The 16,006-nt window shown below is 39.9% G+C and overlaps 1 protein-coding gene and 1 long non-coding RNA gene across 2 annotated transcripts in view; one reads left to right on the top strand and one right to left on the bottom strand.

Annotated features, from left to right (window-relative positions):
- LOC144380431 (uncharacterized) overlaps positions 1–13,219 on the bottom strand; it is a 35,132-nt gene extending 21,913 nt beyond the window's left edge. Inside the window, exons 1-2 of the long non-coding RNA XR_013444578.1 lie at positions 13,184–13,219; positions 2,908–2,996 (exon numbers count right to left, since the gene is read on the bottom strand). This is a non-coding gene — a long non-coding RNA (uncharacterized LOC144380431). The remainder of the gene's footprint in view (positions 1–2,907; positions 2,997–13,183) is intronic.
- The window catches only part of OTC (ornithine transcarbamylase), a 60,947-nt gene extending 45,824 nt beyond the window's left edge, over positions 1–15,123 (top strand). The window contains exons 7-10 of the mRNA XM_078064162.1: positions 4,869–4,922; positions 5,003–5,152; positions 7,623–7,760; positions 14,119–15,123. Coding sequence (XP_077920288.1) covers positions 4,869–4,922; positions 5,003–5,152; positions 7,623–7,760; positions 14,119–14,178 — 402 coding nt within the window. The 3' untranslated portion in view covers positions 14,179–15,123. The remainder of the gene's footprint in view (positions 1–4,868; positions 4,923–5,002; positions 5,153–7,622; positions 7,761–14,118) is intronic.
- The last annotated feature ends 883 nt before the right edge of the window (positions 15,124–16,006 follow it).

Here is a 16,006-nt window from a genome sequence, read left to right as displayed (position 1 = left end):
AATTACTGTGCACTAGTGTGTTTCTGGCCAGGCATGTGTTTGCTGTTATCTCAGTAGTGAGTGCGAGGGTTCACTCTGATAAGCTAAGACATCCAGAGGCAAATATGTCAGGCCTAAAAATCACTCCCTGCTTTTGCTTCTTGAGTTTGAGATGTTTATTTGCCAATCACCAGGAACATGAATTACACAATGTGGGTTAATGGCTGAACTTCTCTAGTAGGAAATACCCAAATCCCCAAGGCTTTCATGTGCTTTTCACCCCTTCCTGCATCAGTGTCTTCGGCTGGGTTCCCCACAAGGGATTTGATGAGGATTTGTGTACAGGTGATTTATTAAAGAAGTACTCCTAAGGAAAACCTGTAGGAGAATAGGAGAAGAACAGAGAAAGGGAAGAATCTAAGCAAGAGGGCCATTTATAGTCACCAACCATCCCGGTTTGCCTAAGATGGAGGGATTTCCAGGAACATCCGACAATCGGTGCTAAAACCGGGAGACTCCCAGGCAAACCGGCATGATTTGGTCATGCTTGTGCCACGTCAGGCACCATCCTACAGAAGGAAGCTTCAGCCTGATCCCACAGGTGAGCTCAGGAGCATAACTTATGCCCCAGAGTTGTCTCAACCTGAGGCAAGGAGGGTGGGCTTTCTTTTTTTTTTTTCTTAAAGATTTTATTTATTAAAAAGATAGAGAGAGAGAGAGAACACGAGCGAGGGGAGGGGCTGAGAGAGAATCCCAAGCGGGCTCCACACTGACAGCCGATGCAGGGCTCGATCTCAGGATCCTGAGATCATGACCTGAGCCAAAATCAAGAATCAGATGCTTAGCCAACTGAGCCACCCACGTGCCCCCGAAGGTGGGCTTTCATCCTTTGAACCAGTCATTGGTCAAGGGCAGCAAGGGGAGGTAGGGTGGTAAATCCCCTGGCACTTTTGGTAGGAAAAGCAGCTGGGTAGCCAGAGGGCTGTCTTCTGAGGAAGAGCTGCAAGTGCTGTTAAAAGCCCATTGAAATGGGGAGAGGGAGCAAAAGCTATAAAAAGGAGTCCTAGGATGGCACCTGGGTAGAGCACCGGCATTGTCCGCTGCCTCCTGCCAAAGAAAAAGGAAACAAAATACTTTTCCCTAGTGCTCTTGCTGAACCAGTTTGAGTCAATGCGCCCTGCTGCCTTAGTTTGCAAGGGCTGCCATAACAAAGTACCACAAACTGGGTGGCTTTGAACAACAGAAATTTATTGTTTACAGTTCTGGAGACTAGAAGTCCAAAATCAAGATGGTGGCAGGGCCCACGCTCTCTCTGAAGCCTCTAGGAGAGGATCCTCCTTGTCTGTCTCCACAGCCCCAGGCTTCCTGGGCTTGTGGCTGCATCCCTCCAGTCTCTGCCTCCATGTTCTTGCCTTTATGCCTGTGTTTCTTTATACAAATGCCCCTCTTCACAGGAGGACATCAGTCATGTTAATGTAGGCCCACCCTAATCCAGCACAACCTCATCTTAACTCATTACATTTGTGAAGACCCTCCTAAGTAAGGTTACATTCTGAGGTTCTGGCTGAGAATGAATTTTGGGAGGATACTATTCTACCTAATACACTTGCCATAGAAGGAATGGCGGGCACGGACCATAGCATGTATTAGAAACCACCCTATTATAGTAAACTGTGGGGACTCAGAGAGAAAACTCTTACAGCAGATAATTCTCTTTCATTCAGTATAAACGGAAATGAAGGGTCAGATCCGACATGTGCTTAAGGCGGTTCTTCTTCACTTTATGGGAAAAGTTAGCACACTGTCACTACAAATCCAGTTTGAAGAAAGGCTCTGTATTAATGCAAACTATGATTGCATTTGGTTTTTACAGTGAAAACATATCTTAACAATAACTGTTCCCTGCTAGAAGATGTTTCTGGAGAGGCTTTATTCTGTTGGAAAAATATAGGATTTAAACATTTTATGGTGTGTCAGAGATGTTTTATTAACACCAAAGGGAAAAATTTGAGTCTTACAAAGTAGGTTCAGTATTGTTCTTATGCAGAAACTCATTTAAATGACAGAGAGCGCTGAAACTTTGTTAAATCTTAGTGGGAGTAAAAGTTTGAAAAAGTCTTTGGGAAAGTCTGATAGTGCAGAAGTTGTTCAGTTAATTTGTAAGTAGGCCTATTTTCTTTCAAGATAAAGCCAGGAGATTTATTGTAAATTTAAGAAGCCCTGAAGTTTCCAAGGCCATAATTAATCTATTTCCCCATTCTTCAACTGAGAATAACTTACATGTTCAAGAAAACATAATTTTGTCCTTGACTGTAAAATTGCTCCATAAACTATTGATGGTAATGATTTTAACATTGTTCTAAGTGAATATTTAGACTGAACTGGGTTTGTTAATCACCTTCTTCCTCTGGTTTTAAGATTTATGTAAAAGCCAATGAGTGATTTAGTATTGAAAGCTGAGCTGTGAGTAAAGAATTTCTCTTTGTATTCTCAGTCATGGCCCAGTGCATGCAAGGTTGGGTGATTTTCTAATTTCCAAACCTCTCTGTTGGTTCTCGAAGTACTTATTGATTCCTTCTGTAAGAATGATTATATGTAGGGAGTATAAAACCTGCTCTCTAGAGGGAAGGCTAAATTTTCAGGGCAGGAGGCACACGGGGTAATGGCCAAGTCTCTTCATTTATGTTTACTAGTATGAATGGTCACAACATTAGTTACTAAATTAGCAAAGCTTTATTAATTACCTTCTCCAAATCCCGATAAAAAAGCTCCAGAACTTATGGCTATTTGAGGGTGCTAAAATGTCTGCAGCCATCATCATCAGCGTCATGCATAGTTTCTTTTGAGAATTTTGTAATGAGAGAAGGAACTACAGTAGACAGTCGTGTGCAAATAGACACAGTTTCAAATGAATGAACCTGAACATACCTGTGGCAGGATGAGGTTCCTGGGAGTAGACTCTGAGACAGAGTTTGGTGTGCAGGATGTTTATTAGGGCATGCCCTTGAGATCAGCATCTGTGGAAGGGAAGGGAAGGAAGCAGGAGTGGGCAGAGGAAGAAGCCGAGCCGTAGTGCAGGCCCAACAACAGCCTCATCTGACCTTGCAGAGACTTCTAGATCCGAGATGGCCATTTAGAGGTGTTCCAAGTTGGGAGGAGGGAGTCAAGTTTCCATCCCCTCCTGTCAATCAGTCATTGAATGTAGGCCGCCCCAGAAGGGGATGCGACCTTGGATGAGTCAGCTCTCTGCAGCTGAGGCAGTGCCCAGAGAGGGTTGGCGGCTGAAAGCCATCTTCTGGCAGCACGCCCAGCAGCTGGGGGAATAAGTCCTTTATTCACGAAGGGGGGGATATGAATGGCATATCACAGGGTGCACCACAATGCTCCACTGAGCATTTATAAAACCCGACTTATAATAAATGCTAAGAATTCAAGAAAATGAGAAGGATAGAGGAAGGTGAGAATAACTGTGGTGTTTAGACTGACAAGACCTCCATATGGAGGGTCCAGAGGTGAGGCTGGGCTAGAGGTTTGACAAAAGAAGAGCTGACATGTTCCAACAAAGCCACCCAGGAGGGGACAGGGGGAGGTGTTCAAGGGTGAAAGGCTGAGATGGCAGAAAAGGGCAAGACATGTACGGCGATAACAATAAGATTGGCTTTCCTGCAGCAAGATGTTGAGAAGAATTAAAAGAGACAGAAACAGGGAATGTTGGCAGGGGGAGAGACTCTTAATCAGCTTCGACTTAAGGAACAAGTGGTAAACATTGCAGGCTTCAGAGAAAACAATCCTCGCTGCTGTGTACAGAACAGGTTGGAGGGTGGGGAGGGAGGCAGCGGGGCTACCGGGGGGTCTGGAATAGCTCAGGGGGGGCTTTAGTGCCCCCTAACGTCCCCTCACCTAGAGTTGAGACTAGGCCAAGCAAGCAAGGCTCCTCTTGTGCTCGCAAAGACTCTGACAGGCCTGCTTAAACCCTGTGTCCCAGGCACCTGGCGTGCTTCACCCAAGCCCCGACCCCGCTCTCACCAAACCATCCCAAACAAATATATTTGAGCAAAACCAGCGTACTTGTGGTGTAAATGCCATTTCAAAGCACGCGCCCTGCACTCAGAATGCTGCCACGTGGCCTGTGAGTATTTAGCTGGGGTGCTTGGGGAAGGTTCTTCTGAGAAGGAGACATTTGAGCTGAGACCTGAAAGCATTATCCACAGGAAGTGAGTGGAGCAAAGCATTCCAGACAAAAAAGCATTAAAAAAAACTAACAGACTCTTAATTTCAGGAAACAATCTGAGGGTTGCTGGAGTGGAGGGGGGTGGGAGGGATGGGGTGGCAGGGTGATGGACATTGGGAAGGGTATGTGCTACGGTGAGCGCGGTGAATTGTGTAAGACTGATGAATCACAGACGGGTACCCCTGAAACAAATAATACATTATATGTTAATAAAAAAATAAAAAGAGAAACAAGTTACAAAAAAAATAAATAAATCTTAAAAACAAAAACAAAACAAAACAAAAAACCCACACAGCTCGTGGAAAGATGGAGACAAAACTGCATCAGCTTGTAGAATTATGTATACAATCCTTTTACGCTATTAGAGGAAGGAGAAGAGGCACTACGGAGAGCTGGAAAGCACCACGCCCTGTTTATCTTGCTAATTAAAGAAGTCAAGGATAATAAGAGAAAGATGGGGCAGCTGGTTACCTTGTTAAATTCCCAAAAGCACTATGAAGGTTTGGAATTCTAGATGTAAATATCGTATTCTACTGAAGGCGGCTGAGCTACAACTTGAAGGACAGCGAGAATACTGTTGAGAGTAAAATAATGCATATATAAGACAGCCTAATACAAAACAATTGCCTAAATAATAGTTGAATTCTTCCCTCTGCAGGGTTATGAGCCAGATCCCAGTGTGACCAAGTTGGCAGAGCAATATGCCAAGGAGGTATGCTCCTTTTATGTAAACTTAGAATGGCCTTTCTCTGTCCCATGAAGTGGTTTAACTGGCATGCTTGTGTATGCTAGAACGGCACCAAGCTGTTGCTGACGAATGATCCACTGGAAGCGGCTCGTGGAGGCAATGTATTAATTACAGACACGTGGATAAGCATGGGACAAGAAGAGGAGAAGAAAAAGCGGCTCCAGGCTTTCCAAGGTTACCAGGTTACAATGAAGGTACAAATTGATGCCTCTCTGAAGGTTCATTAATTCCATTCATACAGGGCCGAACCATCTAATCACTCGTTCACTTTGGAGACAGCCGACTGTCCTTTCCTTCCCTATAAAGGACTCGCTGACTGCATCCTCCAGGGATTTCTCTCCTCCTGAAGCTTAGCTATGTCCTTTGGAAAGACACTTTTGTCCTGGATGCAGGAATTTGCAACCTGGGCGGAAGGGAGAAGCAAGCTTTTCCCTCTCACAGCAATGGAGGCATGGAGGCATTGGAGTGCTTTGCTCTGTGTGTATCTAGAGACACTGCTACTTTTGTTGCATGCAGTTTCTTCTGATTTCTCCTCTAAGAAAAGCTGCATAATTATGTTCTTCAGGCTAGTCCTTGCCTCTAGTTGTTAGGGACTCTCAAGTCCGGTTTAGCTTTGCTTACTGCTTCCAGGGCATTCATTCCCAGGGGAATCCCATCTACTCTGATGCCTTTCATTAAGATCCGAAGCAATGCTTCTCAGTGTTGAGCCTGCCTCCAGATTGCCTGGAGCTGTTAATACACAGCCGGCAGGACCCCACTCCCCTGGGGTTCAGAATTAATAGGTCAGAGGTGGGACCCAAGAACTGCAATGCTGCTGCTCCCGGGTCACACTTGGAGAACGGCTCTTCTGGAGGAATACTCTACCAGGCAAGTGTACATTGGGATTTTGTCAGCAGAGCAGCTAGTCTGTTTTGGTGGAGAAAGGGACTGAGCAAACACAATAGATATTTCATTGATAAAGCAATATATAAATACAAGCTCCTTATTTATCCATGTCAATAGAATGAAGTTTGGAAAATAAAAAGTGAAAGTGTCTTTCCTTCATCCCTTCAACAGTGACTATTCCCAGAGGGAGCCACTGTTCAACAATTTGATGCATCTCTTTGCAGACCTTTTCCGTGTATTTATATATGCCTTCACATACACACACACAACTATTGATTGCTCATAAATGGCATATTAGACATATTATTCTGACTTATATTTCCCACTTAACAAATCTTGGATTTTCTTGTCCATTTATTTAGATATTTTTCATTCCTTTAAATGGTTGCATAAAATTCCAAAGTCTGGGTGGACTGTGTTTTATGTTGATAAATTAGGCTATTTCCAATGATCCCAATTACAAACAATGCTGCAATGAAGATCCTTATACATATTTCTTTGTGCAAGTATTATTGGAGAATAGATCTCTGGAAAAATAATTTCTGGGTAAAGTGGTATATACTTTTTAAAATAGATAAATGCTGCTAAATAGCCATCCAAAAAGAATTGATAATTTATACTATTAAACTATAGTTTATACTCTCCACACTCTTTCTATTCTTATTTACATTTTTAATTTTTAAAATCTGTATCTCATGCTTTTTAAATTTTGCATTTCCTTGATTACTAGTGAAGCTAAACATCTTTTCATGTTTACTGGCCATTTCCATCTGTTTTTCTATAAAATGCTATCCTATCCTTTGCCCATTTTCTATTTTTTTTGCCATTATTGGTTATAGGAATTATTTATACATTATGGCTAATCCCTTGTCATATATGTGGCAAATACGTTCATGGAGAAATTCTAAACTCCTTGTGGTTTATCTCGTACTTGCCTTGACCAACCTTAAGCATTTTTGTGGTGCTGGGACTGCAGGCTTGAAGGACATTCATCTCACTGATGTATGACTGACTCAAATGTTATTCCTTTCCCATGTTACTTTGCCATTATTTTAGAAATTCAGAAGGTTCTGAACCTCGAACAAGTATGGGAAGTAAAACAAAATTTTAGTACAAAGGCAGTAATTTTGAGGTAAGAAATTATGAGGGAATGCAGTTTTGAATCTGTAAGTGAACAATGGAAATGGATGGAAAAATGTAGCTTTTAGGACTTAATGGCTGGAGAAAATTAAAACTGTTAGGACTTTTGCATTAAGAAGGAAACCTCTGGTGCATAGTGCCCATAATCCTGTTTAATGCACTCCTATCTCAGCACGCTCTCTTTCAAAAGTGTTTTAATTAGTGATGAAGTGTGCTTCAACCGCTAAAAACCGTAACTTGGAGATAAGCTCAAAATATAACATAATCCCATAAAAGTGACTTTTAAAATATATTGGGGCATAATGGGTGACTTTTGCTATCAGCCACATATTGTACCGATAGAACTCTTTACTGAAATGTCCACAATCCCTCTAGACAGAGAACCAGAAAACTGAGTTAGTGGTTTAATTTGGAGTAATGATCTCCCAAATCAAAAAAATGGCTATAAAATTCCATAAGTTGAAAGTACCATTTACGTTTCCCTTTGGTGCCTTGAATTTAAACCACCACTCTGCCTCATCTCTCCCTTTGCATTTGGTCTCTGACTCCACACCATATGTGTGTTTAAATATTGAAGAAGACAAATGTGATAGCCGCATATGCTAGTCAAAACACAGTCTCATCCGATCTCTTCTTTAGACTGCTAAAGTTGCTGCCTCTGACTGGACATTTTTACACTGCTTGCCCAGAAAGCCAGAAGAAGTGGATGATGAAGTGTTTTATTCTCCACGATCACTAGTATTCCCAGAGGCTGAAAACAGGAAGTGGACAATCATGGTAAGCAAGAAATGGGGAATGGAGACTAAGAAGGGGTTCTCTGTGTGGCCCTAACTTAGTCATTCATACCTTTTGGTAAATAATAAGCAACTGAGATTATCCACCTACATGACTTGCTCATATGGCATCTATTTTTTTCCCAGAAAGTTCATAATAGATTATTATTGCTTATTAGCATTTATATTATGTTTTTAATGGTGTAAAATTGATCTCCTTCCAAATATATCTATTCTATTATTATTTTTTAGAGAGAGAGAGAGCAGGGGGGAGGGGCAGAGGGAGAGGGAGAGAGAAAATCCCAAGCAGGTTTCACACTGGGCTCAATCTCATGACCCTGAGATCATGACCTGAGCTGAAATCAAGAGTCGGGTACTCAACCAAATGAGCCACCCAGATGCCTCCAAATATATCTATTTTAATAAAAATTCTGACTGCTCTTGATCAGCCTGAACGCCAGCCACCATTGCCTGCCAACCATTATATTGTATAATTCTTATTTTACAATCCCCTTGTTAATGTTTATAGAGGTCCCTAATTCAGTGCCTGGCACAAAATGAGTGTTCAAAGAAATTGTATTTCCTTTCTCTTCTCTTCCTTTCATGACTTACCTAGCTCATTGTTTTGGTTCTCTACTTGACTTTGGCTTATAGATATATCTGTTTTAGGTATTGAACATTTTGAGAACTGCAACAAATCTTAAAAAATACTGGTCCCCTTAACATAAGTTTCACCTTCATCACTGCTATTCTAGGAAATACTAACCTCACATCTGTGTGTTACAATATTCCAAACATCACCTTCTTCTCTAGAAAACTGATATTCAAGTGCCATAATTTAGTACCACTGTTTTTTCATTTTTAGTTGATTTAACTGATCTCAATTTTTGTACCAGCTGGAGTCTTACTGGAAAACAGAGTCCACTCAAGGAAAGATAAAAAGATAATATAGGAATTTATTAAAAGACATTTAGCAGTGCCCAGAATCTCTGGGGAAAGAAGGTGCAGCAAATCATTCTTGGATACCACATATTCAGAAATATAGGCAGGACAATCGCCCAACAACATTGTGGTTCTTTAGTAGCCAAACACCACTGACACAGCTACCCAAAGCCTGGTACCTAAGACCCCTGAAACTAAATGCCAGATACCCCATTATCGCTGCCCCAGCAGAACCAGATACCCCCACCTGCAAATAGACCAGAAGATCTAATCTCCCAGAGGGTGGCTTCCACTGCACATTGTTCACTTATGGCTCTAAGACTTGAGTAGATACATTTGAGTGGCATGTCTGCACCTTAGCTTCTGGGAAATGTAGTTTATAGCTTGCAACTTCTGGAGTACAGAAAAACGAGCTGGAAAAGACTCTGGTAATTTTTTTTTATCTAATGGGAATACATTTTATCTAAATGGGAATAGATAGGGTTATTGTGAGCATTAAAATAATACATGTAGAGCATTTAGTATGGTATCTAATACACTGTAAATATTATTACAATTATTATCACTGACATCATCTTCATTGTTGACCTAATACAGTGACCAGCAGGGGTTTGAGCTCCACTATGGCTGCTTGAAAGCCAATCATGATTCCCTTTTCAAAGGAAAGTTATGTGTCAGGCCTAAATTTGTCATATCTAATAAGAGGGATGGGTTTTTTTTTACTGTGCTTTCCAGCTTGCCACCTCAGGACACTAGCTTTGGTCAAAATGGCAACTGCCACGTTATCTAGACCAGTGCTTCTAAAGCTTCAAATGTCTATTTGAATCACCTAGGGATCTTGTTAAAGTGCAGACCCAGTAGGCCCGAGATGGGGCCCAAGAGCCAGCATTTCTAACAAGCACCTAGATAATGCAGATGCTGCTGTCCTGCAGACCACATTTTGAATAGCAAAGATCTAGATGACAAAAAAGAGAATGTGAGCTCTCCAACCATATACCTCAGGAAGAGGCATGGCAAAAAATTTTCCTCAAGCTCTATTCTTTCTCAGAAAACAATTGAAGTTACAAAGATAAATCAACCTAAATCTGTTAAAATACGACCTTTGTAGAAATCCAGTGGGGAAAAATTAAAAGAAATGTTGCCAAAATATCATTTATGGAGATGCTCTGCGCTTCCGAATTTTTGAAGAGCTTATTAAACAACATCTTTAAATTGAATTTACTTTATTTTTTAAAGATTTTATTTATTTACTTGTCAGAGAGAGAGACAGAGAGAGAGCACAAGCAGGGGGAGTGGCAGGCAGAGGGAGAAGCAGACTCCCCGCTGAGCAAGGAACCCGATGTGGGACTCGATCCCAGGACCCTGGGATCATGACCCGAGCCTAAGGCAGAGGCTTAACCCACTGAGCCACCCAGGCGTCCCTTGAGTTTACTTTAAAAAATTAAATACATCATGTATTCACATTGTTGATATGCTTACAAGGATATATATATATATGTGTATACATATACACACACACATATATATATATATATACATACATAGATAGATAGATACACATACACACGTACATACACAAAGTGAAATTTTATGCCCACCTATTTTCCATCTGTCTAAGCCCTACCACCATCTCTCCATACCCCACCTTCCTGAAGTGTCCACTATTATTAGGGGAAAATATACTTTAAAGCAAACAAGAGGCATAGCCATGTTAAAATGAAGGTAGAGCATCTAAAATAGAACACTTGCCTGCGAGTGAGGAGACCTGTACCCTAGCTGCATTCTTTACATACAGCTGCATTCTTTACATACTGCTTATTTTATATACTTTATATAGTCTTTAATGCTAGTCAGCTGTGCCATCTTGGATAGGTATTACCTCTCTGGTCCTGGTTTCCTCACAAATAAGATAAACAGGTCAAGCCATATCGATGGCAAATGATTTTTTTCATAGGTCCTCAATCTCACCAACAGGCTACTGAAGTCCTATGTTCTGGAAGAGAGGAGGTGACACACATGCTACACTCTTCATGCCTCTGAGCTAGACGATTGAGGTCCCACTGAGTGAAGTTCATGTTGGCAATCATACACTATGCATCTACTGGGTGCCAGTCCCTCTGCCAGGCACTGGAGATATAAAAAAAAAAAAAAGAATAGTATGCAGTCCCCACTCAGCCTGTACAAGTCATAGGAATATGACATTTTCAAGAGAGATGAGACCCTAGAGATTGTCTAGTCTAAATTCCTATTTTACGTGCAAAGAAATGATTCTTACGTAGCTTATTTAGAATGGCGTTTAGGCTCAACACTACTGAGATAGATTTATCTGGGATGTTCTAAAGTCACAGTATCTGTTTTCCTCTAGAACTTCCCTATCCAATGCAATAGCTACTAGGCACGTGTGGCTATTTCTATTTAAATTTAAACTAATTAAAATATAATACAATGTACGAGTGAATTCCTCAGACACGCTAAGCACATTTTAAGTGCTCAATAGCCACACTTGGCTGGTGGCTACATTATTTGTATTTGACAGCAGAGACATAGAACATTTTAATAATTGCACAATGTTCTACTGGACAGGACTACTGTCTAGAGAATGATTTCCACACACAATTTCATTTAAAATCAGATGGAAAAAGAAAGGAAAAATATAATCTAGCCTCAAGTTCTAACATGTCCATAATGACTGATACTGATGGCAAGTATATAACTAAATTGGGTGGGGCTTGTTCTAAAAGCATATAACATTTTTAAAGCAAATGCATACTCTTTCAGTACTTACAGGAGCTTTTCAAGGCCTCCATGTTGGGTGAATTCTAGCTATGCTTGTCAGAACACTCTAGTAATCATATCATTCTCTCCATAGAGCACAGGCTTTTGGATCCCTTTTTTTGTTTTTTAAATATACCCTCTCCTCCCCACAAAGGTTGCTTTTGCATTTTTCAATAATTAGTAAGGTTGTAGGACTCATAAAATGTCAAGCACCTTTCTTCCTTTGCCTACAATTTTTACTGTGAACCTAAAGTAACCTAAAGGGACCCTGCAAAAGAGCTGATACTTCAAAGCACTGCTATCAGGATGATCCTTAGATAATACAAGACCACTGCAAATCTAATTCACAGTATTTTAGTCCTTTATTTCTCTCCAAGTTAGGGGTGCCAGATCAAATACAAGATACCCAGTTAAACTGGAATTTTAGATAAACAACAAATAATTTTTTAGTATAGGTATGTCCCATGCAATATTTGGAACATACTTATAGTTTTTTAAAAAAAATGTTGCTTTCTGAAATGCCAATTTAACTGTCTGTATTTATTGATTTAACCAAATCTGGCAACTCTACTCCAAGTTGACTTTCTAAGATTTAACATTTGAAAATAAATTTGACACATGCAATGACCATTAAAAATAAAACAAAACCTGAGATGTGATCCTAGAAACCCATAAAGAAGCTAAAATATTTTACCTGGGAGATGTTCTTATCCCTGAGTTTGGCCTTCCTAGTTTATTCTTGTCATTCAGATTTCAAATGCCATTCCTTTAACAAGGCCTTCCCTGGCCACCCACTCTTAAGAGGTTCTCCAGCCTCCTTTATCCCATTTTTAATTTTATTTTATTTAAAGATTTTTTATTTATTCATTTGAGAGAGACAGAGAGAGAGAGAGAGAGAGAGAGAGCGAGCAAGCAAGAGCATGAGCGGCAGGGAAGGTCAGAGAGAGAAGGAGAAGCAGACTCCCTGCTGAGCAGGGTGACTGACGTAGGGCTCAATCCCAGGACCCCAGGATCATGACCTGAGCCAAAAGCAGACACCCAATCGACTTAGGCACCCAGGTGCCCCTCCATTTTTTATTTTATTTTCTAATGACACTTATTACTACTTGATATTTTCTTGTTTCCTGTCCCCCTACTATAATGAAAACTCCTTCATAAGAGCATCGATCTTGTCTATATTGTTCTTCGTTATACCCGGGATGGCGCATGACACCCTAAATATGTGCCTGAAACATTTTTGTAGCCCAATGGCGATATAGGATATTGGTTCTAGAACACAGACTTTGGAAATCAAGTTAAAATCTGGCTCTCTCTGTGATCTTGAGCAAGTATAAGTCCAGTTTATTCATATGATAATGGAGATAAAAATAGGAACAACTTCATAAGTTTATGAGGATTAAATGAAGTAAGAGTCATCTGAGCATAGTGGTTCAGGTCTTACGGACAGGCAGATGCAGATCTATCCCCTACTATCACCACTCAGGAAAATACCTACACCTTCCTCCTCTGGATTTTCTCTCTCTCAACAATTCATACAAGTAGGGAAGGATATTAAGTGGTATGATGCACATAAAGCACTCAGTACAGGGCCCAACACATGGTAACTGTTCAATAAATACATTCAATGAATACCTATGAAATATAAGACCTGCATTTCTGATATAGGCTAGGGACACATATACAATATGGTCAAAAGGAGACAGTAAGTACCTGTAAGGCAGTAAAACCACCTCCTAAGGGTGAAGTCAGAGAAACCTGAGTCCAAACCCAGTTGTGCACTATCTGTTGTTTCCAGGATTTTCCCATCTATAAATGATAATAACAGAAGTTACCTTAGAAGCTTATTGCATTAAATGAGATAATGTATAGACATTTCTCTCTAACTTACCTAGCAGCACCTAGCACAGTGCCTGGCAAATATTGCTTAAGTGACCAACACATGATAAGGCACTTAGTCTGGTACATAGTAAGCATTCAGTAAGCATTGGTTGTGGTGGTTTCTGATATTATTACAATTGTCATTATTGTGGAAGTTGGGAAGAGTAACAGTGCAAATTACCATTTGTGGGTGACATCCTAATGGGAAGCTATATTCTTGGTTATAAATATTCCTTCATGAGGACCCAGATTCAGATAGACATTGTTCACTAGCCCAAACGATTTACTTTTCTTACTCTACATCTGATTGATTCTAAATTTCTCTAGGTTACAAGTGACCAAACCACAGCATAACATCAGGATGAGAGGGATTATATTTCTCCAAAACCAGCCAATACCTAGGTTTCACTTATGAATGGAAAATCCAGTCATGGCTACCACCATGGTATCTCATTTCACCTCTCTCACCCGCTAGTCCTGGAATGAGGCCTAAGTAAACATCGGGTTTCTGCATTTATTCGGGTCAGCCTGATCCCTCCTGACCTTCCTCTATCCAAATAAAAATAAATATTAATTCAGAACTGTCCCCTTGTCATTTCCTTGGGAAAACACATTTTAATGACAGGCCTTCAAAGTGGCAATCCAGTTCCTCTTCCTTAAGTCCCTAAGCAGACTCTTGCTAATGTTTACCCATTTCTTTCTTTCTTTCTCTCTTTCTCTTTCTCTCTTTCTCTCTTTCTTTCTCTGTCTTGGTTGTGTCATCCCAGGCTGTCATGGTGTCCCTGCTGACAGATTATTCACCTCAGCTTCAGAAACCAAAGTTTTGATGCAGCGATGTTTGTCAAGAGAGAAACAATGTTCTTCAGTAACTGAATGAGTCCATTTATGGAGGAAGAAGAGAATCTAAGAAACAACTCCTGATACACAGTATAGGTGAATGAAATGATATTGCTTTGCCATTGCGGAACCTTCCTGAACACCTTAATTGAAGTGCAGATGTACTACAATACATGGCTTGACTTGGTTTAAACTCTCTAATGCACAATTTCTGAGTTACATTTGGGGATCATATTAATCATCATATACATTTGCTTCAACTAAACATAAAATACTGTGTTCATAATGCATAATGTCTAAGCCATTAAATGTAATCTATGCTTATTACCTTAATAAATTATCACCCGTGCTAATTTATAAGTAAACATTTACCAGCAGTCGGCTGCTGGTAGATCTGTGGGCTGTGTTCATATCCCCCAGGACCAACAAGGGAGGCAAATGATCCATCTTGCTGATGTAGTACAGTTTTCAGGCAAATGAGGTGCACAGACTATTCACTTATGGAGGCAAATGATGAAATTCTCAGAAAACAGCTATAACCGTGCCCAAACTCAAGTTTTTTTCCAGTCATATGTGGGAAGGAGGATTTTTCAAGAGCACACATCTCTTCTCCGTAATGAACACTTAATGTCAAAAGCCTAAAGAAGCCTTTGTGAACAAGTGGCAAAACCATGGAAACCTAGCTGGGAACATAAGATCCATTACAGAGTGACATTTTCATAGGTTCAAATTCTCCAGCAGGAGCGATTTAATTTTTTCATGTTTGTGCTTATTGTGCATCTACTCACACCACACGCTGAATGTGTCTATAAATCTACTGCTTGCCATATTTTAGTCCATTCTTTCTCTACAATTTTTGTTCAGGATAATAAAAATTTGCATCACTGGATTATTATAATGTAATTAAAGCTACATGCTTTTGTGGGTGACCAAAATTTGTACTGTTGAATTATTATGATACAAATTAAACATTTTTAGTTAAAATATTAAATAACATAAGTGGAACTTTAAGAAAATAATGTATTTTGCAGAGGACAAAAAAAGTAACCATCTTTACGTTTCACCTCTACTATTAGAAGAATGTTTCCAGGCTGGTTGACAGATATTCTTTAGCAGATACCTATGACTTAAATGAGTAAGAGATGAATTACAAAACAGATTTGCAATGAACATGCAATAAAACATATTTTTAGGGGGGAAAAAGGCTGATAATGTTACAAGAGAAAAATCAGTTTTTCTAGTAAATATCGAAGTTGACTTTCTTGTCTATGATAATTTCTTGGGACCACTTAAGAAAGAAATAATGCAGTTTAAAAGACTATCTTCTTTCAGTAGAGACTATAGAATGATTGAACCAGAAGGTGCCATGTAGACTGTGGAGGCTCTCCCTCAAATTACCTACATACAAAGGACATAGTCCTGAATATCCTTCCACTTTCTAAATGGTTGCCCATGGCATGGCACTTAAAAACTACCAAAAACAGAACGCAATTAAAAACATATCTCTTTACTGCTTACTCTCTGAACCAAATGGAAGGTATACTTTTCTTCACTCAATCAGAAAGAACTTCTAGTCATTTTCTTGTCATAATGTAGTCACTTTACCTCAAAAATCCTCAAAGTTTTCTTTTTTGCATACACACAATTTAATATCTTTCTCAACCCAAAACCCTAGGAATTTATTTGCTTTCTTAACTTTTCATCTTAAGAAGACATTATTTATAATATTAGGAATAAAGAAAACAGGGAAGGAAGATTTAGCCTTAATTTTTCCAAAGCTATTTTTAATCTCCTGTTTCATTTTATGCTTTCCTCCCT

The sequence above is a fragment of the Halichoerus grypus genome, chromosome X (genome assembly GCF_964656455.1).
Source record: "Halichoerus grypus chromosome X, mHalGry1.hap1.1, whole genome shotgun sequence".
NCBI lineage: Eukaryota > Metazoa > Chordata > Mammalia > Carnivora > Phocidae > Halichoerus > Halichoerus grypus.
Note: the sequence above shows the minus strand (reverse complement) of the source record. Positions and strands in the feature narration are given on the sequence as shown.